This window comes from Excalfactoria chinensis, chromosome 15 (genome assembly GCF_039878825.1).
Source record: "Excalfactoria chinensis isolate bCotChi1 chromosome 15, bCotChi1.hap2, whole genome shotgun sequence".
In the NCBI taxonomy this organism is placed as follows: Eukaryota; Metazoa; Chordata; class Aves; order Galliformes; family Phasianidae; genus Excalfactoria; species Excalfactoria chinensis.
Window position 1 is genome coordinate 6,266,521 of NC_092839.1, and position 23,410 is coordinate 6,289,930.

At 38.4% G+C, this 23,410-nt stretch overlaps 2 protein-coding genes and 1 long non-coding RNA gene across 3 annotated transcripts in view; 2 read left to right on the forward strand and 1 right to left on the reverse strand.

Moving 5' to 3' along the window:
• On the forward strand, positions 1-9,014 carry LOC140259086 (protein-glutamine gamma-glutamyltransferase E-like). Its single transcript, XM_072350074.1, has 13 exons — positions 1-10; positions 1,170-1,337; positions 1,629-1,871; positions 2,195-2,313; positions 2,789-2,917; positions 3,829-4,006; positions 4,162-4,297; positions 5,192-5,295; positions 5,756-6,001; positions 6,850-7,155; positions 7,947-8,104; positions 8,287-8,420; positions 8,867-9,014. Exons 1-13 carry the CDS (start codon positions 1-3, stop codon positions 9,012-9,014), a joined length of 2,079 nt encoding a protein of 692 aa, XP_072206175.1.
• Positions 5,166-23,410, reverse strand: part of LOC140259087 (uncharacterized) — a 26,944-nt gene continuing 8,699 nt past the window's right edge. The window contains exons 2-4 of the long non-coding RNA XR_011905358.1: positions 9,269-9,338; positions 5,709-5,884; positions 5,166-5,323 (exon numbers count right to left, since the gene is read on the reverse strand). This is a non-coding gene — a long non-coding RNA (uncharacterized lncRNA). The remainder of the gene's footprint in view (positions 5,324-5,708; positions 5,885-9,268; positions 9,339-23,410) is intronic.
• The window catches only part of LOC140259095 (protein-glutamine gamma-glutamyltransferase 6-like), a 12,742-nt gene continuing 1,980 nt past the window's right edge, over positions 12,649-23,410 (forward strand). The window contains exons 1-11 of the mRNA XM_072350089.1: positions 12,649-12,655; positions 14,787-14,960; positions 15,405-15,644; positions 17,870-17,988; positions 18,616-18,744; positions 18,856-19,036; positions 19,232-19,367; positions 20,195-20,298; positions 20,378-20,620; positions 21,827-22,144; positions 23,042-23,205. Of these exons, the coding sequence (XP_072206190.1) occupies positions 12,649-12,655; positions 14,787-14,960; positions 15,405-15,644; positions 17,870-17,988; positions 18,616-18,744; positions 18,856-19,036; positions 19,232-19,367; positions 20,195-20,298; positions 20,378-20,620; positions 21,827-22,144; positions 23,042-23,205 (1,815 nt within the window). The remainder of the gene's footprint in view (positions 12,656-14,786; positions 14,961-15,404; positions 15,645-17,869; positions 17,989-18,615; positions 18,745-18,855; positions 19,037-19,231; positions 19,368-20,194; positions 20,299-20,377; positions 20,621-21,826; positions 22,145-23,041; positions 23,206-23,410) is intronic.

Here is a 23,410-nt window from a genome sequence, read left to right on the forward strand (position 1 = left end):
ATGGGCCAAGGTGAGCAAGGGGGCAAGCCCTTCTGTGGTTCTCTATTATTCTCTTACATCAATAAGATGTATATTCAGCTCTGAAAGTGAAGGGAAAGTCTGCAGGCGTTTTAAGTTGTCAGCCTAGTGCAAATGGGAGAATGACAAATCTGACGCAACAGGAGAAGCACAATCTGGAGAAGGTATCACTGAAAAGGCAGAGGGAGGTTACAGTGCACAGAAATGGTTGAAACCTGAAGTTAAAATTGAGAGGATACAAAAATATAAGGATTGTGTTTGTCTGCTTTTGATTTGCTGCTAAAATTTATGCTTATGCAATTTGGCTACTTTGCTTCATTTCCAACATCGGCAGCTAATCTGCCTTACTAAAGACAAGTTTTCCTCACCCCTGAACTTGTAACATAACAGATGTGATTTGTTGTCAAGTTTCTAAAGATTATTATTTTTTAAATAGGTACATTCCTAAAAAATCAAAGTACATACTGCTTGCCTAGATTAAAAAATAAATAAAAATGTATTCCCCCCCCATTCAAAATATGACTGCAGTTCTAAGACTACAAATGTAGTTAATTCAAAGCTTGCCTGACTTGATAAGCTGAAGATCATGCTGCAAAGATCACCTCCTCATGGATGAATCAAGCCGAACACAGGATGCTGATTTTTTTACTCAGTAACAATCCAACACAGTTCTGACCCACTAAGGACTTTCCTATTCTTTCTCTTCATGAGGTGAAAGGGGAGGAAGGAGAAGGAGAGTAAAGACTATTTTAAAAATAAAGTGTTATTTTTCAAATGATTATTTAAAAAATAATTTTTAAAGAACACACACACTAATATCTTTTTCTTCTGCTCTTCTGCACCTCATTTCAATCATCAAGTTAATCTACTAAAGAACTCTCCATAGGCTCAGTCCATGTCAGAGCCAAACCAACTACAGATGCTTGTTGTTTGGCCTCTGATAAAGCTATAGCTTGCACACAAGAGTATTCCACACCATATTATTTAACATCCATTCAAAAAAAAAAGAATAAAATGCTCAGAAATAACTTATTTCCATTTATGGTGGACACTTCACATTTTCATTAGCTACTTACAGAAAGTAACGTGCAATTCTTGCAATCGTTTATGTACTTCTTCCTTCTCCTAATGTACTTCTCACTTTTTCTTAGCTGCGACGCAGCCAAGTACCGACTGGCATGTGAAAGAAAATGGGAGAGATCACCACACAAGTAAATTCTCTAGCGAAGAGTTGATTGTGAGAAGAGGTCAGGCCTTTGTAATCACCTTCAATGGAATAGAACAGCCTGAGCAAACCTTAACATTCATCGCAGAAACAGGTATGGCTCCCAACTTCTTTCAAAGAAATTGTAATGCCTAAGCCACATTCTTTTGGCCTGGTATGTGCCATAGGGTAGCCAGTTAATACCTCAGAAGCAACACGCTGCTTTAAATAGCCCTGGAAGTATTTGAAATATTTGCTGTACTACTTCCATCTCAGCTAGCAGAGGCAGTTTCTTTCATTTTCAGACATTTGCCATATTAATCTAAGAGAAGGGTTAAATCTCCAATAGGTTTGTTAACAAGTTTCAGCAAGCTGGAAAAATAAAGTTGTTTGTTTTCCTTAAAAGGACCAAAACCCTCCAAGCAGACCAAGACCCTAGCCACATTTGGTATCTCCAGCACAGCAAGCAAGGAGAGCTGGAGCGCAGTTCTTCAGTCCACCAGTTCCCACTCTGTGAGTGTCTCCATCTCCAGCCCACCTAATGCTGTCATCGGACGTTACAAGCTGAGTGTTCAGGGTAATTCAACTGGCAGCTCGTCTCCAGAAGCCCTTGGCACTTTTGTTTTGCTCTTCAACCCTTGGTCTTCAGGTATGAATAGATCAGCATTCCCCAGAAATATCTGATTTACTTGTAGTTTGATTAGTATCTGCAGCTTCTCCATTTGTCCTACAATTCTGTAGTATGAGGATTGAACATTCACCACATAATCTAGCAGTGAGAAAAGCATATAATGTTTTCTTAGGTACATAAAACCTCTGGTACATAAAACCAGCTCTGTATCATGTATTTACTGGAGAGCCCTTTGCCCCACCCCTCAAAAAAAATGCAGATGAAGTTCTACCAAAACTCTGGAGGTTTTTTTATTTATTTTGCCTTCTGTGATTGCATATACCTCTACTTTGTCTTTTCAGGTGATGATGTGTTCATGCCTAACAAGGCTGAGTGTGAGGAATATGTGCTAGAAGAGTTTGGTATCATTTTTGCAGGCAACAGTCATCATATCAACAGTTTTGGATGGAACTATGGCCAGGTAAATACAGCATTGAACCAGCAGCCAGTGCTTTGTGCACCATTTTCCACAATAAGCTGGATGATCAGCTTGTTTATTGTTTAATGTTTATCACATCTTACACCTCAGAAGACCAGGAGTCTGGTATTGCAGTTAGAACTCACAGCAAGTTCTATTTCATTGATTAATGAGAAAATTTGCAGTTGACTAGTTGGTGATATGAGCTAGGATACAGATGCAGACATCAGAAATCTAAGAGTCTGCTGCGAAGTATAGTGGAGCATCATTGAATAGCACAGGCCTGGCTGTCATTCCACACATTCTGAGCTTTGAAAACCTCTCAGAGTTTCAATCTTCATTTTTATTGGCTGAGCTGCAAGGTTTCATCTTGTGGTTAAAGAAATATTAAATGCTCATGTAGTTCTACTTATCTGTATATTTTAGTACAGAAGAATGATCTGCATTTCCAATACACTAATATATTTCTATACCATAGTTTCAAGCAGATATCCTCAATATTTGCCTTTCCATGCTGGATCGAAGCTTGAACTACCGTCAGGATCCTGCCACAGATGTATCTCACCGATATGATCCCAAATATCTGGGCCGTGTTCTCAGTGCAATGGTAAACAATGTCTTCAGAAAGTCCAAATTACTCACTGCTCACTTCTCAGAAAATTTTAGGCCACTGTTTTGCATGTACCACAAAGCAGAAATGTGAGCCAGGGAAACCCCTAAGTTGTTGTCTCATTTATGTATGTCTCACACTTAACACTTAACGATATGCAGTATTCAAACTCAAAGTTATGTTGTAGGTTGTTATGCTGAGCACTTTGGAGGTCTTTAATTCAACTTCCCATTTGAAGGGGGTCTACAGGAGCACTAGATCAGGTCATCCATTCATTTGTCATGTTGTCTTGAAAATCTCAAAGGGTGGAAGTTTCACTGCCTCTCTAGGTGATCAATCCAGAGCTGCACAGTCTTCTTAGTCATTTATTTTTCTCTTATGTCCAATATGGTCTTCCCAAGCTACAACTTTCTGTCATTGCCTCTTGGCATGTAATAATACCAGTACAGAGAAAAGTTGGACTCCTGATTTTTTATGCCCCATACAAATAGTTGTAAGCTCTTACTACAGTCTCCTTCATCTTTGCTAGACTGAACTAGCCTAGCACTCTCAGCTTCTAAGTTGTGTGCTCTAGGGCTCATGACCATCTCAGTAGCCCTGTCTCCTGGACCTTGTTCAGTGCCACAACATTCCCCTGAACTGAGAAGCCTGAACTGGGAACTGGGCAGTAATCCTGGCACAGTGAAAATTAAAGGGCTGAAACAGCTTCCCTCAGTATTCTGATAATTTGTGGCTCTTGCTGTAACTCCCAGGTTCATTTCAGCTCAGCGGCCACTCAGCAAACTACTTCCCAGCCTGTACTAACGCATGGGGTATTCCTGCCCTGAAACCTGAATCCTCCACCACTGCTTCATCTATTGTAAACTCTTAATTTATGTACTCATACATTTTGTGAATATTTTTTCCAGGTTAATGCCAATGATGACCAAGGGGTGGTACAAGGAAACTGGAGTGGAAATTATGATGGTGGGAAAAGTCCAAGCAGCTGGACTGGAAGTGGTGAAATCCTGCAAAACTGGAAGAAATCAGGATTCAGGCCTGTTAGATACGGACAGTGTTGGGTTTTTGCAGCAGTGTTAACCACAGGTATGATTTATGTAATGTATATAATGATACTGCATGGACTCTGTGCACTAATAACACTTGCTATGTGAAAATATTTCTGAACATTCATCTATTATATGAAACATCATATTCTGGAAATAGTGCTTTCTGACGATGGTTTTCCATTCTCTCTTTAGTGCTTCGATGTCTGGGGATTCCCACTCGTACAATTACAAACTTCGGCTCTGCCCATGATGCAGATGGAAACCTGCGTGTGGATGAGTTTTACGATGCTTCTGGAAATCATTTGAATGAGGGAGCTGACAGTGTCTGGTAAGATTCTGCAGTATTTAGTAATAGGGCCTATCAGTGATTATAGTCTTCAGGAGCAGAGTATAGATTCTGATGACAAATGCTCTATTAACTGCTTAAAAATTGTCTTAAAAACAACTACATGCACAAGATCAACAAAACAAAATTATACTACCACTAAATTAGGTATTTTTTAACTTTTTCTTAATTAAACAGAGAATTAACATCAGTTACTACAGCAAACTGAAGCCAAGGCAGACAAAGTTATAGCTGTCACAGATTACTGAAAAAAATGGGATGTTATACTGGAAATATCAAATATTGGGACCTAACTTTGTTTGAAGTTATTCTTCAAAAACTAAACCATATTAAACTGTAAAAGTTCAACTGAACTAGCACCCCTCTCCTTCTCCTTTTTTCTTGTAGTGAAATAATCTGCAGTGAAAAATAAGTGTTATCAACACTAAGCAACAAATACAATTGAAGTAAGCTTTCATTCAGCAAAGAAGAGTGCAGCCTCTCACCGTTTGACTTGTTTGCCTCCCTGCTTGTTCTGGACATGTCCTAAATCTAAGAGAAGCTTACAGAAAATACTATAGTTTTGTGCAATAAGATACTAAGCTAAAACTAGGAAGTCTACAGGCTCAGAAATTTTTTTGGGGGGGGAAAGAGGCTCAAGACATTTTGGATATTTAAAAAAAATCAGTATCTCTCCTTTAAAATTTCCGGTGGTTCCATGATACAATTTTCAGCTCCTACATAATTAAGTTTGCCAGGATCAGAGTGGTAGTCATCAGTCTCAGATAAGAACCTTCAAAAGTTAAAGCATTTGAGACAAAGAATACTAATTAATGAATGCAAATAGAAATTTAGAAACACATACCACTGGTTTACTTTATTCATTCTTGAATGTAGGAATTTCCACGTCTGGAATGAAAGCTGGTTTTCCCGCAGTGACTTGGGCCCTTCATACAGTGGATGGCAAGTTCTGGATGCAACTCCCCAAGAAGAGAGTGGAGGTACACAGATTTCATTCCAGGAGTAGTGCTGAAAAAACATAAATCAGTCATTTCAGAGAGAAAAATAAATTGTAAAACTGCTGTGAAAGAAATTTCTTTTCCTGCTCAGAATCGAAGTGACAGTTTCTGACTAATTAAAATAAACATCAGCTCCTCTATGGCTGCCAAGAAACAAATTAGGTTTCTAGGGCCAGTCTCCTGCAGCTCTTTCTATATTTCCAGTGTATGCGTCTAGAGCTATTGAAGATGAATGAATACTATAAAATAGATCAAGTGTATGTTGAGAATAAATGCAAGACACATCAATTATTGGCCTGATATGAGGGTCTATATGGATGAAAGGGCTGGAATGGCCCAGCAGCACTTGATAATTTAAAAGTCATTGATAAATATCTGCCTAATAATCTGCTTACTTGAAAACCATTGATTAGTTCAAAGGTATATTTTCTTGATGCCATAGGAATTTATCAGTGTGGTCCTGCCTCAAGGAATGCCGTCAAAGAAGGAGACGTAGATCTGGACTACGACTGTCCGTTTGTATTTGCTGAAGTGAATGCAGACTGTATGTACTGGAATTATGATCCTGCAACTAGAAAGAAAACATTATTATTCAACAAGTCGACAGTAATCGGCCAACTCATCAGCACAAAGGCAGTTGGTAGAGATGATCGCATAGATATCACCAGTGAATATAAATACGCAGAAGGTAAAAAAACCAACTTCACAGTTCTATATTTGGTTCATTCCAGAACTTTAATGATAGGAGCCTCTTGGTTGGCAGTTTGGGACATCTATATGGTAAAATGAACATTTATACTAAATTTATTCAGTCCTAGCAGAAAAGAGAATGTAAAGAGTAAAAAATAATGCCATTCACTTTCTGATTTGTAGTTGCTTTGCAGGACCTAAATAAGACAAGTCCAAATAACTCTGAGTGAAGTATTCATTGCTCCACCTTCATATGCTAATGTTTACTGGCTGCCTCTCTTTTGTACTGATTAGTCCATAACCCAATTACTTGACAGCAAGATGAAAGACCTGTGACAAAAAAACCTAAGCTAAATCAATATTTAGGTGCAAGAAAAGCAACGTGCAGCACATAAACTTGACAGATCTTTGGGTTTGATAGTGCAGAAATATATTATAACCATGAACTGAATTTGCAAATGTAGAGAATGAACCTTCTTACTGTAAATATGTATATGAAGAGTGGAAAACATGGTAACGTAGAGGCCAGGTAACTAGCTTCCATTGTGTAGTGGGCCTGACTGGGATGTTTTCTTCATTCACATGCAGCTTTTGTTTTCCCTTTTAAACTATCACTATCCTGATCCATAGTTCTCACCTTTTTTCTATATTCTACCTATCCTGCAGGTATGGGGAATGTATGTGATGTTGGGTGTGTGTTTGGCTGCTTGTCAGAGTCAACAGACCACATTATACCATTGCCCTCTCAGTATAGAATTACGTTTTGCTGAGTAGTCTCTAGCTGTCACGTAAAAGAAAAGATGTTTGTTAACTGCTGAGGGTAATTTTCATTGTTGTTTCTAACAGGCTCTAAAAAAGAAAGAGATATTTTTAAGAAAGCCCGTAAAAAGCTGGGACTTGAGGATAAGTTTGATCCTACAGCACCAACACCAGAGGAAGTTGAACAAAAGCCTGATATCTCAGGAAGGTTTAAAATGGCCGGTCCTTTAGAAGTTGGCAAAGACCTCAATTTAATTCTGGTTCTTGCAAATTTACAACCTGAAGTTAAATCTGTTAATGTAAATATGACTGCTTGGAGCACCATGTACACAAGAAAACCAGTTCGTGAGATCTGGAAGGACTCCCTTTCTGTCTCTCTGTCTCCTGAGGAAGGTAATTTTTCAAATAAAATAATCACACAATTCTTAATAAAAGTTATCAGTAAACAGGCATTAGAGGATGGTCAGCCTGGGTTGGGGCAATCCAAAACATCTACAAACTGAGAGAACTCCTTGAGAGCAGCCCTGCAGAGAAAGGTATAGGGGGTCCTGATGGATAAAAAGCTCAAAATGAGCCATCAGTGTGTGCTTGCAGCCCAGAAGGACAACAGCATCCTGGGCTGCATCATCAGAGGGTGGCAGTGGGCAGGGAGGGCGTTGTCCCTATCTACTCTGCCCTCATGAGGACCCATCTGTGTCCAGGCCTGGGGCTCCCAGTACAGGAGGGATGTGAAGTTGTTGGAGTGAGCCTAGAGAAGGGCCATGAAGATGCTCAGAGGGCTGGAGCACCTCTCCTGTGAAAACAAGCTGAGGGAATTGGGCTTGTTTAGCTTGGAGAAGAAAAGGCTGTGGGGAAACCTTCCTGTGGCCCTTCAGTACTTAAAGAAAAGGAGCTTATAAAAAAGATGGAGGCTGACTTTTTACATAAACTGATAATGATAGGACAAAATGGAATGGCTTTAAACTGAAAGCGGGGAGATTTATGTCAGATGTGAAGAAGAAATCCTTTACAGAGGGGGCATTGAGGCCCTGGCACTGCTGCCCAGAGAAGTGGGCATGCCTATCTCTGTATTAATACTGGGTGGAAAGTCTGTTCCCTTATAAAAGTGTTTATCAGCTCCTTTTTTCCTTTTTTTTTTTTTTCCTTCTATTTTTTTTTCTTTTTTTTCTTTTTTTCCTCCACAGAGAAACATTTTCCCATTAAGATATCTTATGCTGAATATCAGCAGCAGTTAACTACAGATAATGCGATTGAAGTAACAGCTTTATGTCACGTAGAAGGTGGGATTCAAGTACTGGTACAAAGACACATCGCCCTGGACAACCCTACCATTGACATACAGGTGAATTACTGTCCCTTTGCTCTAACTGCAGTGGCAGAGTAAGGGGAAAATGAGCCCTTTAGGCACTTGTTTCCTCAGAAAGAGATGTTCTGCTTATATTCTGCCTTGGTATATCACAGTGCCTCATAGTAATCCCTCTTCTGACATGATGATCTGATCTTTTAAGCGTTTTCTTTGCTCAGGTACTTGGTGAGGCAAAAGTGAATAAAGAAGTGGATGTGGAAGTGGTATTTACCAATCCTATCGATATAGAAGTGAAGGACTGTGTGCTGCAGGTAGAAGGCAGTGACCTGCTGAGAGGAATCCTTAAGATAGAGTAAGTACAAGAAGGGCCTCCTTCCTGCTACTGAAGATAACTAATCCAGAACGCAGCCGTGGGTGACTTTGAACCAAACACAAGGATGAGACAGGATTTTCTTCTTGCACACAGCTTTAAATCACCTTTCCATCTCACCTAAGCTTTGACTCCGTACTGTGGGAAGGCAAATGATTATTTATAATTTGATAGAACTTTCTTGCGTACTCAGCAAGTTCCAGTAAAAGTTTTATGTGTAAACATTTTTCTCACCTTGCTATAATCTGCTGCAATTCTGGAGTTTGCATCAGCCTTGTGGCTCCAGCTTATTCAACACAATGATACATGATGAGCATGTTTTCACCCTGATCCCAAGTAAGCTTATCTGGATTACTGAATAATGTTTTTTTTTTGGGGGGGGTCCTTATATTTTTCTTATATTTTTTTCTCTTGTTTCCTATTTCTAGAGTACCACCACTGAAAGCCAGAGAGATATCCAGTACGAAATTTAAACTTACCCCTTTTGAGACGGGCTCCAAGCATCTGCTTGTTAATTTCTCCTGTGATAAATTTGCAGATATCAAGGCCTTTAAAACTGTAAAGGTGATTGACTAACAGGAAGATACACAATAAACTATCTTTGTCCCTACCAATTGAACAAAATGGTGTAAGAAATATTGTGCAAAAAAAAACCAAAAAAAAAAAACACCAAAAAAAAAACCCATGAGAAAATTAACAGAACAAAATCCTTGCTTCCTGTCATATGGTTTTACCAACCTTACATCATTAACATTTTACACTGTAATTTTTAATAAGGTGTGGAATAGTTCACTTACTACTGTGCCATGTTATTAAACAGAATTTCTTACCTTCCATGACTGCTTGTTTGACTTTTCTCTGCTTTTCTTTGGAAATCATTACTTCTGTCTCTGGCTGTTTCTGCACAAACATAAACACATTTTTACACATTAAAAGCCTTATACAGTGCAATTGCATAGTGGTGTTTCCCTTCATTGCCATCATGACACTAGAAAGTAACCAGGAGTAAGTGCACGTTTTACATTATTTTGCCCAGTCTTCTTGGCAATAATGAGTAAGCATCATGACATTTTTCTTTTCTGCCAAATCACAGTGGCCAAGTGTGGCACAGGAAATGTTCTGAAGCAATTTGGATGCTGCCCAACATGAGAGCAACTTGGCAAACACTTTAGGATAATTGCCCAGCTCATGGTATATGAGGTTCTTTTTTACATGCTGCTATTTTGTTCTCACTGATACTCTCTGGGAATCAGAGGGAGCGTAATCTTAGGTCAGGGGGTATTTTAACTCTGGAAAAATTAGAATTTTTCATGATAGTTTGCATGTTAGAAAGCCATCTCCATTAGCAAATAATATATTGAATACAGACTCCAGTTAATATTGAGATCAAGTTCAGTATATCTTAGTTAAACTTTTAATGGTAGATAGGTGCAGACCACAAGCACAAAAAAACTGGTGTAAGCAAAGAATGCATCCAAATTTGTTTGGGTGTTGTGAGGGCCAAAAATGGTAGTAAAAAGGCGTGTCTTAATAAAAGGTGACTTAGCCTTCATTTAAAAATTGTATAATTAACCTAGCTTATGAATTCCACATCTTGAATTCCTGTTGCTAAACAGTATGCGTAAGAATAGATGTTCCTTCAATGGAACTCTACCTGGCAGGTGATTAAGTAGTTTGTGGGGAAGCAGAAACTAAAAGCAAGATTCCAGGAACAAGAGAGCTAGGTGTAGCCCATTGAGTGATTTGCTTTATGGGTGATAATTATGCAACAGTAAGTCAATCTCTGACTGAAAAATGATCTGTGTAGATGAAGGGAATGAGAAGTCACACTACTGCTCTATTGTACTTTGGACTGCAGAACCCACCTTGCCCCTGTGCCCTGAAAAAGTACTCAAGGGGCACACCAGCAGCCTTCTAGTTTTCCATACCAGACACATGACATCAGTACATCATTCTGGCTATGTAATGACATGGCTATGCAGAAGTTGTACAAGCAGCCCACAGATTTTCTCCTGATGTTCCTTAAAACCTGCGAGAACTAAGAGCTCTCATCACACAGACCAAATGTGGAAAGTTCAAGCTCATGAACTTAGAATTTCAACTTCTTATTAAATGAGTGAAAGCAACCAATTTGCTGAAGTCAAGCAAAGGGCGCTAGCAGAAATGGCAGAATCTGGTGAACTGGACCTCTAGGGGAATCATAGAAAGGCAACACCCTTCCCTTGCAATATTTCAAATGTGCATAAAGTAAACACAGCTAATTAAATGCGTGCCTACTGGGATACAGACTCATAGATAGGATTCTGCAATGTTTTTGTGGAACTTACACTTTCTAGAAAAGACTAGCAACAATATGAGTTTAAGGTGCAATAAAGCTAATCTGAGGTCATGATAACACAATACTCAAACAACAAATTATTGAGAAGGCAAGAAAAACGTAAGTTTAGGTTTACACTGGAAAGCTGGAAAACTGAACAGCAATTCCAAGGCCATGAAACTAAGGAAAAGAAGGAATAAAATATTGTGACCATTTTGGATGATAGGTGGGTGGAACTGAGCTAGGAAAAACACCTGTGACACTATTAAGTCATTAGTCACATAGGAACCATGACCGCTGCATTCCAAAGGGATTACAAAAGTGGCTGCTAATGCTTTGGTGTGGTGAAGGTGTCGACTGTCAGGTGCTGGTTTAGGATGTAGGCCACTATGAAAGTTTGGGATGGCTTGGTGAACACCACAATGGGTACGTCATACAGAGGTAAAGGAGGTGGATGCAGCCGAGACAGAAAAAGTGGTCTGAATTTTAATTGCCTATGTGAGTAGCAAGGAAGAAGAAAGGAACTAGTCATGCTCCAGAGGGAGCAGTGTGAAGCGTCTGAAGCAATCACCGTAAGTACTGAACACCTGAACTTAAGAACTGGTTGATGCGGTTCATCACTAGGACTGTGTGTGAAGATCAGGTAACATCAGAGGCTTGTGGCTCTTATGGTTTCCAAGGACTATGAATTAAGGAGAAGAGAAAAAGACTAACTAAAGCAGCTCTGAAAAGCAATCAAATCCATTCAAGGAGACTCCTGGAACAAGTTCTAAGAGCCTGAGCATCCCAGGAACTTCCAAGAAGAGGAAGGACCTCTGAATTATAATGTAAGTGGAAATATACACTGTCATAGCTGATACAGTGCTGCCAAGTATGAAAAGCTGTAGCGTTTTTCTTTCAAGACAGGACAGGCATGAAAGCCAGATAAGTACTAAGTACTCTTCTAGTGTTCATGCTATCAAAGCCAAGTTTCACAAAAAGATGTGAAAAGCCTATATATATATATATATATATATATATATATGTATGTATGTATATACATACATATATAAATTTCTAGAATAGGAATAGATCTTAACTTCTGCCTATTTGCTATTTTTCTTGTAATTTAAAAATTCAGATTAATATATATGTATTTAAAGTCTTTACTGAACACTAAAACATGATAAGTGGAGATGAGGAATTTAAACATGATAATTATTTGTCTCCAGAAAAATGTCACTTTTATTACCTGCATGCTTTTAAAGTAAATTTTAAAGTTTGAGTTGATAGAAAGTATTCATGGTTAATAATTTGGGTTCTGGGAATTTATTTTTAATTCTTAAGAAAATTTCTGTTTGAATAGGTAATACGGAGCTGGCTAACAAAACAGATAGACAGATATTTGTTTATAGTGGGAATCTGTCATTTCACTTAGAGCAGGGGGCAAGGTCTCAAAACCAGAAGTCACATTAACCAACCTGGAAGTTAAGTCATCAGGAAATGCCTCTTTTCCTTCATATGGTTTGTATGTCCCACCACACTCCCTATTTCCTCATCCCTGAAGATAACTTATTCATGGCACACCCATTATTCTTTGTAGGAAGTCCTACTCGTCTTGGAATTCGGGAGAATGCATTTCCTCTGAGTAAATAATTTTGGTATCTCCTCCCATAATTACACCCACATTGTACAGAAACATTGGCATTAGACATACTTATATTATAGCAACTAATTAATTCATTTGACAAGCCTACATGTATTAATAACAACTGCTAAGTACCCATTCCTCTTCTTGAATTTCAGCTGGCGGTACACAAAGATTGCTGGGTTTCTTCGTTTTTTGAATAGCGCAAATTGGACTTCCTTGAAGAACAAAGTAGAAGGCGTATGCAATTCACATAAGCTGAGGGAATGGCAGGTGAGTTCTGTGTGTCAGTTGCTTCCCTTCAGCAGGTACTTGGGATTGGTTACTTATGATTTATGCCCTGTAGAAATCTGCACAGATTTTTGTATCTGGAGGAAATCTCATAGTACTATTTGTTCTTGCATCTCATTTTCAGTGTCTTATTGTCATGACCAGGACTGTCTGAAAATTATTTTCAGCTTAACAGGAGTCGTTTTTGAGGAGGAAAAAAAGGAATTCCCATCACTTCAAAGGCATCACACCTATCCCTAGTTAAACCCTTTATTTTTAAATGCTTTTTAAAAATCATTATACTTTCTTTTGTATTAAGAAAATCTGTGTAAACTGACATAAGCAAGCTGCAAGCACGAACTCTGTAGATGGGAATTCAAACAAATCTTAAAACTCTAGTAATGACAATATTTCTGCTACATATTGACCAAGAACAATGTTTAAAATAATGACTGGTGATCTGGACAATGGGAAAGCAGGTCTATCTTTTATTCAACCATGAAAGACAAGTTTTCAAGTCAATTTTTAAGTGTTGCTTTGCTGAGGAAATAGCCTAACACAGTTGATGTCCCAGAAATATTATATATTATAATATTATATATTATAATATATATTATATATAGAAATATAATATTGTTTCTTTCAGTCTATCAATGCTTACATTACCTCTCTGTGATCTTGGACTACAAAGAAAATACTCCTCTCCCTTGAATGTTATTACAGTACTTTTTGGCAGATTAAGGTAGATTTTGTTCATAATCTTTCTTCAAAGTTTGTGTGTCAATTGTATTTTAAGATGCAGCTACACTGTTTCAGGTCTGACCTAGTAGTTCATTGCTGTGCTATATGGTATGAGACAAAACTGAAATCTTCTTTGAAGACCTCAACCATAATACAGCATTGTGCCACAGGCCTTAATCCATTCCTTCCCACTTAGAGCACTGCACTGAAGCATGAGCAAGAGAAGGGAAAACATTCCTGCTAGGAGTATCATATACATACTTGCTTTTTATGCTAGTATAGTGTATATATATGCTTAATTATATATGCTTATGTACATAATGAACATATTCATTAAATATATATATTTCGATGCTAGTATAGCTTTTAAGGTGGCAAACACTTCTTTGTGAATTTTATACAATAGACTATGATAAGAGTATGTATGAAGGGGGACACTTGTTATCATAGAACTCCAAGCACATTAGAAGTCATCAGAATTACTCTAGGACATGATGAAGGCAAAACCTGCTAGAACAGCAATCCCAACCATCCACTTGTAATTTTGGACAGTGCTAAATTTAGTCAGTTGACTTTCTGTGTCAAAAGTGTATCATAGAACTGTTTGAGTCGAAAGGAATCTTTAAAGGCCATTTGGTCTGACTCCCTGCAATGAAGAGAGACATCTAGAGTTTCATCAGGAGCTCAAACACCCTCCAGCCTGTCACTGAGCATCTCCAGGGATGGGGCATCCAACACCTCATCTCTAGGAAACCTATGCCAGTGCCTCATTACCCTTATAAAACATATTCCTTATATTCAATCTAAATAGCTCCTCTGTTGGTTTGAAACCATTTCCCCTTGTCCTATCACAACAGACCATTCTAGTGAGTTTCTCCCCTTCTTTTTTACAGTCCCCCACCTTTAGATACTGCTAATATGTTCACAAGTATTTCCTATTCATTCATGAAAGACAGATAATCTCTCACTATGCATCTTCCCTTAATCAAGGCCAGGTGGCACCAAAATGTAAGCAGGAAAAGTAAGAAATCCTAACAAACATTTCTGGAAACTTAAAACATATATGTTGAGAACTGTAGAGTGACTAGTAGCCACGTCATTTGGCGCTGACTTTGAAAAGACAGAAGCAAAGTGATTTGCTTCCATAAATTTTTCAGCCATAAAACAGCACCTTGTACTATATAGAAAGTATCTGTGAACTTGGTGTATGACTGCCCAGTAACAAAGTACAAGCACATTCTTTCTGTTATTAGCCACTAGACTTCATCAATTTAGTTGACCATCTGTCTTTTTTCCAATAAAAGATAACTGCTCTTACTAATCTCATCGTTCTTGGCAGGAAACGAGTTCTTCTCATGCTGTTAGCTTCTTAATATTTTCTCTTATTTTACAGAGCTGAAACCAACACATATTAGCTGGCAGCCTTCAGTAAATGCAAGTGCACACCACACTGACAGATATGCCAACACTGAGTTGACCGTGAGGCGTGGACAAGGCTTCACTATTACTCTGTACTTCAACAGACAAAAGCACCCTGGGGAGAGCCTAGCCTTTGTCACTGAAATAGGTAATGCTCCCTAAGATTACTCCACACTCACACATAGCTTCTCCTTATTATCATAGAATGGCTTAGGTTGGAGGGGACTTTAAAGATCCAACCCCTTGCCATGGGCTGTTTGCCATGGCTGCCCTCAATGAGTTCTACTCTGTCCGCATGCGTATCCAGGTTTGCCTCAACCCAAGTGCAGCAACTTGCACTAGATCTTCTTAAACCTCATTAGATTCTCATATGCCCAATTTTTGAATGTGTCCAGATCCCTCTGGATGGTGTTCCTCCCTTCTATTTTGCCAACTTACTATTATGTTTAGAGATGCAATTTTTCTTTCACATTTCTAACACTTCTTAACTCCACAATATGTTCCTTCGTGTGGAACCTTTGTAACATAAGTGTGAGGTTATTACTGAAGTAGCCCTTTAGAATATAAACTAATTGCCTACTCTTCCTGGCAGGACCATCCCCCTCAGAAGCTCATCGTACAAGGGCTGTGTTTAACCTCTCTGAGGTGGGACCAAGTGGCTGGAGCGCTGCCCAGGGACCCAGTGAGTCTGGATCCATGACCTTTATAATAACTAGCCCAGCTAATGCCATCATTGGACGATACAATCTCATCCTCCAGGTAAACTCAGGGAACAAGATATTCTCCAGATTCCTGGGGCAGTTTGTGATTCTTTTCAATCCTTGGTGCCCAGGTAGGTACCGATGACTTCTCTCTTGAATGTAACTGATCTATTAGCTTGCTCCTTCAAGCTGCCTTTCTCTGGGTTGCTATATCTCAGCTACGCATTCACAGATCTGGTTTCACTACATTAAAAGTGCACCACCTTCCCTCATCTTTTTAATGAAATGTGCTCTATGGAATGACATTATAGACTCTGTCTTCAGGACTGAGCAGATCACACATTCTATAGATGAGAGCTAACAGACTTTCATTTAAGCATGTGCTTTTCAGGAAATAAAGCAAGCATAGAGTAATGCCCTTTACTTATACCAAAATTAAAGCAATAATGCTCTTGTACACTATATCTATAAAAACAGCAGCCCAACTATCCTTATGAAAACTGATAGAGGACTAATGTGAAGAACATTGCTACTTTCTATATCTTCATCATGGGTTGAAAAGAGCCTTCTCTTGCTGCTCCCATTTTTAATTTCTACAGTCTCAGCATCTTGCAGAAGAAATGCAAATTCCCAAACTCAGATTTTGCAAATACATGACAGAAACCTAGATTAGCATTAGACTATATCACTCCAAGGTTAAGAGAGCCTGTAATAGAAGAGAAATTGTTGCCAGATGATAAAGTAAGCTATGTCCTTATAATTAAAACTAATGATTTTGCAGAAAAGCCCTCCAGATTTATCTGACCATTCATTAACCACTGCTAAACAAAAACAAGTATCTTACAAGTTAAGCTTTGTCTAAATAAGCTGCTGCTTCTGAGAGACAAGAACAGATTCAATCTGAGGATACATTACCACTATAGGAACTGCCATAGTAAAAGGGAAATAGAACAAACTATGTTCTCTGCAAGTGACTGTATGTAGTTACATTTCCACATAGGAGCTTAGTCATTAAGCTGGAAAAGACAGAAATTAATTCATACGCTGTAATATCAGTAAATGCTTAAAGCAGCTGGGGCTTCAGATGGAACCATGAGGGGTATGGAGGCACTTAAGGCCAAACCACAGTCAAATGTCCCTGAAAAGACAAATTTAATCCTAAACTGCATAAGAAGAAACACCTCCTCAGATGTACAAATATTAATATCCCTGCAGAAGAAGCTAATGTGACCTCACTTGGGCTATTCTTTCAGTTAATTGTTCCTGAACAGGAGTTATAGAGTGTAACACGTTCATATCAGTTTTACTACCATGACTGAAAACACAAAAAGCCTCTCAGATAAGAAAAGAACTGTTTAAAATTTTTTTTAGTTTACCCAATAGGAAGCAATTAATTCCACAGATGGCATTTCTAAAATAGATGCAGAATTTGGAAACAGGAAATTCCATCTTCTAAGAATGTTAAAAATAACAATAAACTTCTTAATTCACTGAAGTGTGAAATGATGTTTTAATATTAAATGTCTTTATGAAACTTTAATAAAGGGATATCGCTCCAAGATACTTGCAACCTCAGCCATTCTGAGATTCTGACACAATCTTTTTACTTGCAGGAAGGAAAGGAAGGGAAGTTCCCTTAGGAAGGTAAAAAAGTTGCCTCAATAGAACAGAAAACTTTTATATATATTTTCTTAAATCCTGAAGTTTCTGGAAATAATTTTCAATATTATGATATTAAACACAGAGCTAAGCACTACATAAAGTACTACATAGAGAACAAATCAACCTAAAAATCTGTGGGAAGACAATGCTCCTACAGAAGCTAAACTGTGCCACAGAGTAGGACAACCAATGAGTAGCAATGCAATCAGAGTTCAACAGTTCTCCTAATAACATTCTGGTAGTTGTTCAGATCAGGCAAGTAGAGATTTTTGTTTGAGACTTTTAAAACAAGATGAACTTTACTGAAAAATAAAGGAAAACATTATCTGCATGGTTATTTTTGAATGATTTTTCTAACTATTCCAACAAAGCAGAAAACTCCAGTGAGCTAGCTGGGATTTCTTCCATTTCTTACAAAAATAAAACATAAAAATAGGCAACATTTGTATAATACAAATACTAAAATTGAGGAAAACAGTCACAATAAAACATATATATATATATGTAATTTCTTTTTTCCCCCCTGCTACCAGGACATATACAATAACAAGGAATTTTCACTGAATTGCACATGTCCAGGGTGAAATGAGGTTTCCCAAATAGTGAAGTTAATTCCACACTTTGAGTCAAGATAGAAACATTTTTCAAAAGTTGCAAGTTTTAAGTGTATAAGCATGTACAACTTGGTTTTCAGGTGATGATGTCTACATAGCTAATGAAAACGAGAGACAGGAATACGTTCTAAATGAAAATGGAATTATCTTTGTGGGCAATGCAAAATACATTGAAGCAAGAGGATGGTACTATGGGCAGGTAAGCTGCAGAAAGTTCTGCTGTCTCCAATATCATTTTAACTTACTTTGTTTGCTTGTTTGATAAGTAATACATATATATATATATATATATATATATGAAAACTGGACAAACCTGGCTGGTTCTGCTTGTGGTGTGCTGTGTAGCATGACTTCGGTTTGAGAGCTTAGCATAGCACTGCAGCTAGAATTGACTTCTACAAGTACCATAAGCTCCAAATACAATTATAGAGCTCATGTGTGAGCAGAGCATCCACAGTACAAATGGAAATATTCCCATTAGGCTTCAAGATGCCCACTGTTTTCAATGAATATACAACCAGCTAGAAATGACATTGATATCATTCCAGGGAATCCAGTAACTACAAACAGAATAAGCTTGCCAGTTTTAGTTTTACAGAAGTCATTTCTTCCGATGGACAAAGGCACTATGCCAGACTTAGGGTTTATTTAGACATCCTTGGCTTTAGCCAATACTGTAGTGTGAATTGCACACTACTGACTTTATGCCTCACTCTCCCTATAATCTTTGGTCTGGAATACCTCAGAAAGGTGGAACTGTATTGGAATCTGCTTTAATCATGTTAGTGTAACTATTTTCTTAAAAATTTCTCCTATCTTATCACAGTTTCAAGGTCACCTCCTAAACATCTGTCTCACCATGCTTGATCTGAGTCTATACTATCGTCAGGATCCAGCTCTTGATGTATCTCGAAGAGGAGATCCTAAATATGTGGGCCGAGTCATCAGTTCTATGGTAAGAAATGGACAACTTACTCTACACAAAAGCAGAATGCATTAGTTACCCTGTACATGGTATATTACACACAACTGCTTTTTCCTGTTCTGTCTACTGGCCTATTTTTAGATCAATGGAAACGATAATGATAATGGAGTTCTCCTAGGAAAGTGGCAAGGAAGTTTCCATTCACATGAGAATCCATCCAGATGGGATGGCAGCGTAGTAATCCTCCAGAAATGGCGTCAGGATAACTACAAGCCTGTTCAATACGGCCAGTGCTGGGTGTTTGCAGGTGTGATGTGTACAGGTAAGCACTGAGGGTAAAAGACTGTGGTGAAACAGAGGCGCGTTGTGACCTCAGGTTTTATCAAAACAACACAGCAGTTAATTCTATAAGAGTGCTTTGAAGGTATCCTGAAGAATCAAATATATATATATATTAAATCTCAGACATAATCTATTACAATTTTTTTTTTCTTTTTTTCTTTTAAATATATTTCAGTTCTGAGGTGCCTGGGGATCCCAACTCGTTTGGTTTCCAATTTTAATTCTGCCCACGATGTGGATAGAAACCTGAGCATCGATAAGTACTATGACAGCTCTGGAAAAAGTCTTAATATCAGCAAGGATTCCACATGGTAAATATGAATTTGTGCATCTCACAACCAGTTAGAATGTCATATCAAGCCATATTCTATATGCTTACTTCAAACAAACAAACAAAAAGAATAATTGCATGCACCAGTACAGGTTGGGGATTGACCTGCAGGAAGAGAGTTCTGCAGAGAAGGACTTAGGTGTCCTGGCAGACATGAGGTTGACCATAAGCCTTTGTGTACCTTTGTGGCTAAGAAGGCCAATGCTATCCCTCAGGTTAGCATTAAAAAGAGAGTGGCCAGCAGGTCAAGGGAGGTTCTCCTCTTCAATTTCTAGTTCAGAAAGTCCCTAATTTTCTGCCTGCTACAAGGAGGGTACATCAGGGCAAGGATCACTCTAATCACATGCTATTCCTAGTTTTGCTTTGTTTTTTTTTTTTTTTTGTTTTTTTTTTTTCTAATAATTTCCTGCTGCACACAGCTATAGATGAACTATTAAACTTTATGAATAATTTGAGTATAGCTGTCTCAGGTTTCTTTTTAACTTGCAGCACTTACATCTGAAGGTTACTAAGCCCAATCCCCAAGCACTGTCCATATCTAAGGCCTAAATTTTTCCTATTACTCCCAAAGTAAGCTCTTCAGTTCTGTATACTCGTTGCTGTTGTCTTTTTATTACAGAGGCCTACAACTCAACAGCAGGCAGTAAATCTGTACCTCATAAAAAGCAGTGAGCTGCTGTTAACAGACAACTTATGTCATACCTTAAATAATCTTTAAAAAACAAAACAATTCCCTTCACCTTTCAATCTGGGAGCCTATGTGCCTCTATATCGCTATGCTTTCTAGACATTGTGCTCTGCCTCTAGGGATTATCATGTCTGGAACGAAAGCTGGTTCATTCGCCCAGATCTGGGAACACGATACAATGGATGGCAAGTTTTAGATGCGACTCCACAGGAACAAAGCAAAGGTAACAGTGTAATGACTTAACGCTCCTTCTCCAAACAGAGCATGATTAATCAAGTTTGACACTTTTTTTCATGCTTTAGGATTATTCCAGTGCGGCCCTGCATCTGTCGTAGCCATCAAAGAAGGTGATGTAGACCTGGATTACGACACCTTATTTGTGTATACAGAGGTGAATGCCGATTGCAACAGATGGATTGTATACAATGATGGAACTAAGAAAAGAGTTTACTGTGATACTGAAATAATTGGCAGGTTTATCAGCACCAAAGCTGTTGGCAGCAATTCCCGTGTGGATATCACTTATAACTACAAATATCCAGAAGGTAGAGTTTGTTATCATAATTTATCCCTTTCTGAACTTCTGGTGGTAGGAGGGGTAGCCTGTTTAGTTTGGGCATTTCTCAGATTCCTTCAGAAAATATTTCTGTTGTCAGACTGCTTTCCTAATATAGCAAGTATTATATTTTTGTTTTCATGTACTTGCTAGCTGACTGTGACAGCCACTAAATATACTTCATTCTCTCTCACAAAGTTACAAGAGGAAATATACTGTGTTTTACTAGCAGGGGCAGACAAATCCAAATTTGTCTTAAAGCATCCACTGACTTAGTACTGGAAGTTGTTAGATTGGTAAGTAGTAGCATTCTCATTTACCTGGGAGAGGGGGGTGAGGACAACCATCAAGTCTCTAATCAAATACCTTAAACCAGTCTTCTAGTGCCAGACATCTATCCCTCCATATGACCACACACTCAGTTTCTCCCAAAGAAACTCTTCTCTACTGTGTCCATTACAACTCTTCATCTTTTCTTTATGAAGACCCCATTTTACCCTGCTCCCATGAGCGGTGACTCAGCCTTCCTGTCTGACTTATTCACCAAACTCTGCCCTCTCATGCTTCTATTGTGACATCCAGCCACCAGCTAACCAGCTGTTGTTATACATTTGCACCCTCTGTAGACTCAGTCTTCACAGTATTGGATTATGAAAACAAAACAGTTGGGATACAAGAAAGTGTCATTTGTCTGTACTTAAGAAAACAAAAGAGCAAGTGTTAAAAACCACTTAACCATATGTTTGCAGGGATATTTTTAGATGCCTAATTTCTGAGGGGAGATATGTCTTTCAATAAGAGTTAAGGGTTGCTGTTTGGAATCAGTGGCTGTATTTCAATACTTTCCTCTGCAAGATTTTAGCACAACCACATTTAATACAGAGGCTAGTTAGATTAGCAGTGACACCTATAACACTACTGCACATTCTGATCAAAGAAAAAATATCTTGCATACAAAAAAAACCCACAACAAATGCATGATATTTCATTTCAGTGACTTATTCACCTCATTACAATTACTTTCATGTGGGAAAAAAAGAAAAAGACTAATACAAATTTGAGGAACTTTCAGTTGTTTCAAATTTCTAGGCAATGTAGAGCTGAGACACTTTGTCATTCTGATAGATTTCCCATAGAGGACATCCAAATGCAATAAATAAGTAATTATTTTTACTTGGTTCTCTTGTTTAACCAGGCTCTCCTGAGGAAAGAAGAGTGTACAAAAAGGCCTTGGCCAAGATATTTGGATCACGCATCACAGAAGGACACACCACCTCCCCACGTGAAAGACCTGCAGAGGCAATGAGAAACCCTGGAATCTCAGGGAAGTTCAAGCTGGCTGAACCTCCAGTGTTTGGCAAAGACATTAACCTCATCTTAATTCTCAATAACCTATCCACTGACCACAAGACTGTGAAAATAGACATCAGTGCATCAAGTGTCCTGTACACCAGGAGGGCAGTGGCAGAGATCCTGAAAGCAAACACCTCTGTGGATCTTGGTTCTAAGCAAGGTAACTTCTAATAATCCCAAAGAACATTTCTACAGCTTTTTTTTTTAGCCATTAAAATGACCTGAAGGCAAAGAGAAGGAAGAAACATTGATATGTCTATGTCAGCCTTACAGTACATTGACTTATTCCATCTCCCAGTAGCACTGTTTATGCACAAGATATTTTTCCCTTTAAAAAACATCATTAGTCCAACCAGGAAGCAGAGGTTTCATGAGCTGTTACATAGAAGGCTACATCTACATTAGAGCACCAGAAACAACACAACATCCCTTTTTATTGGAGGGGAGTTGGACTAGATGATAACCTTTTAAGGTCCCTCCCAACTCAAATGGTTCTATGATATGTGTGCCCATGATCATTACGATATGTGTAGGAACACATCTTACCCTATAAAGAAATTAAGCCTGTTGTATAAAGATCTTTTTCCTCTCCACAGGCTGCAGAGATAAACACCCTCCCTGTCTTACACACACCCCATACAAAACAGAAAAGTAGTAGGACTAAGACAATAAGTAGCTGACCAGAATGCTTGAAAAAGATCTTTGGAACTTGACCCAAGCTCTCTTCTTGACTGAAGTAAACAAATAGGATACAGGGAGAGAACAAATAGTTATATGCCTAACTAGTAAAAACTCACAGGGACAGAAATCCAGTGAAATGCAGATAAGAAGATTCTGCTTCAGGCCAAATCCTCCACTCCAACCTCTAAGGGTAAAATGAGCTCTTTAAAGAAGAAAAAAAGACTCTGCAGTAGAAGGAAGTGCACAACTGGCTGCACAAGAAAGAAATATACAGACCCCTGCTGTCTTATCTTCTGCTCTCTTTGATGATTTCAAACACTCTCTTTTCTTAAGTACTCTTTCAGAATGTAATAGTTCCTACATGTCTTAATTGCAGGGAAACATATTCGGTTAAAGATCCCTTACGCTTATTATGGGAAATACTTGACTACTGACAAAAGGATCCAAGTTACTGCTTTGTGTGAAGTCATGCACATGCATGGAGTTAAGCTGCTGGTGGAGAAGACAATCATTTTAGAGGACACAAACATTATCATTAAGGTAAACAATTCCCTTACTGATACCCTAAACAGAGAGAAAGAACTAAATATCCTTCCTAAAGCTCAGTACTTAAGATGAGAATTTGAGGATAAATGCATGAAATTAGACTGCAGTTCCAGGCATTGCTCTAAAATTTTGCCTGCTTAATCTGAGAAAGCATGTTTTCTCAAAATGACAGTGAATGAGAGAGACCACTTTCAATCTG

Bases quoted from the DNA above. Each gene is read 5' to 3' on its own strand.
- LOC140259086 (XM_072350074.1), top strand. The intron at 1,872-2,194 runs GTATGAATAGAT...TTGTCTTTTCAG, and splicing joins CTTCAACCCTTGGTCTTCAG to GTGATGATGTGTTCATGCCT. The intron at 2,314-2,788 runs GTAAATACAGCA...TCTATACCATAG, and splicing joins TTGGATGGAACTATGGCCAG to TTTCAAGCAGATATCCTCAA.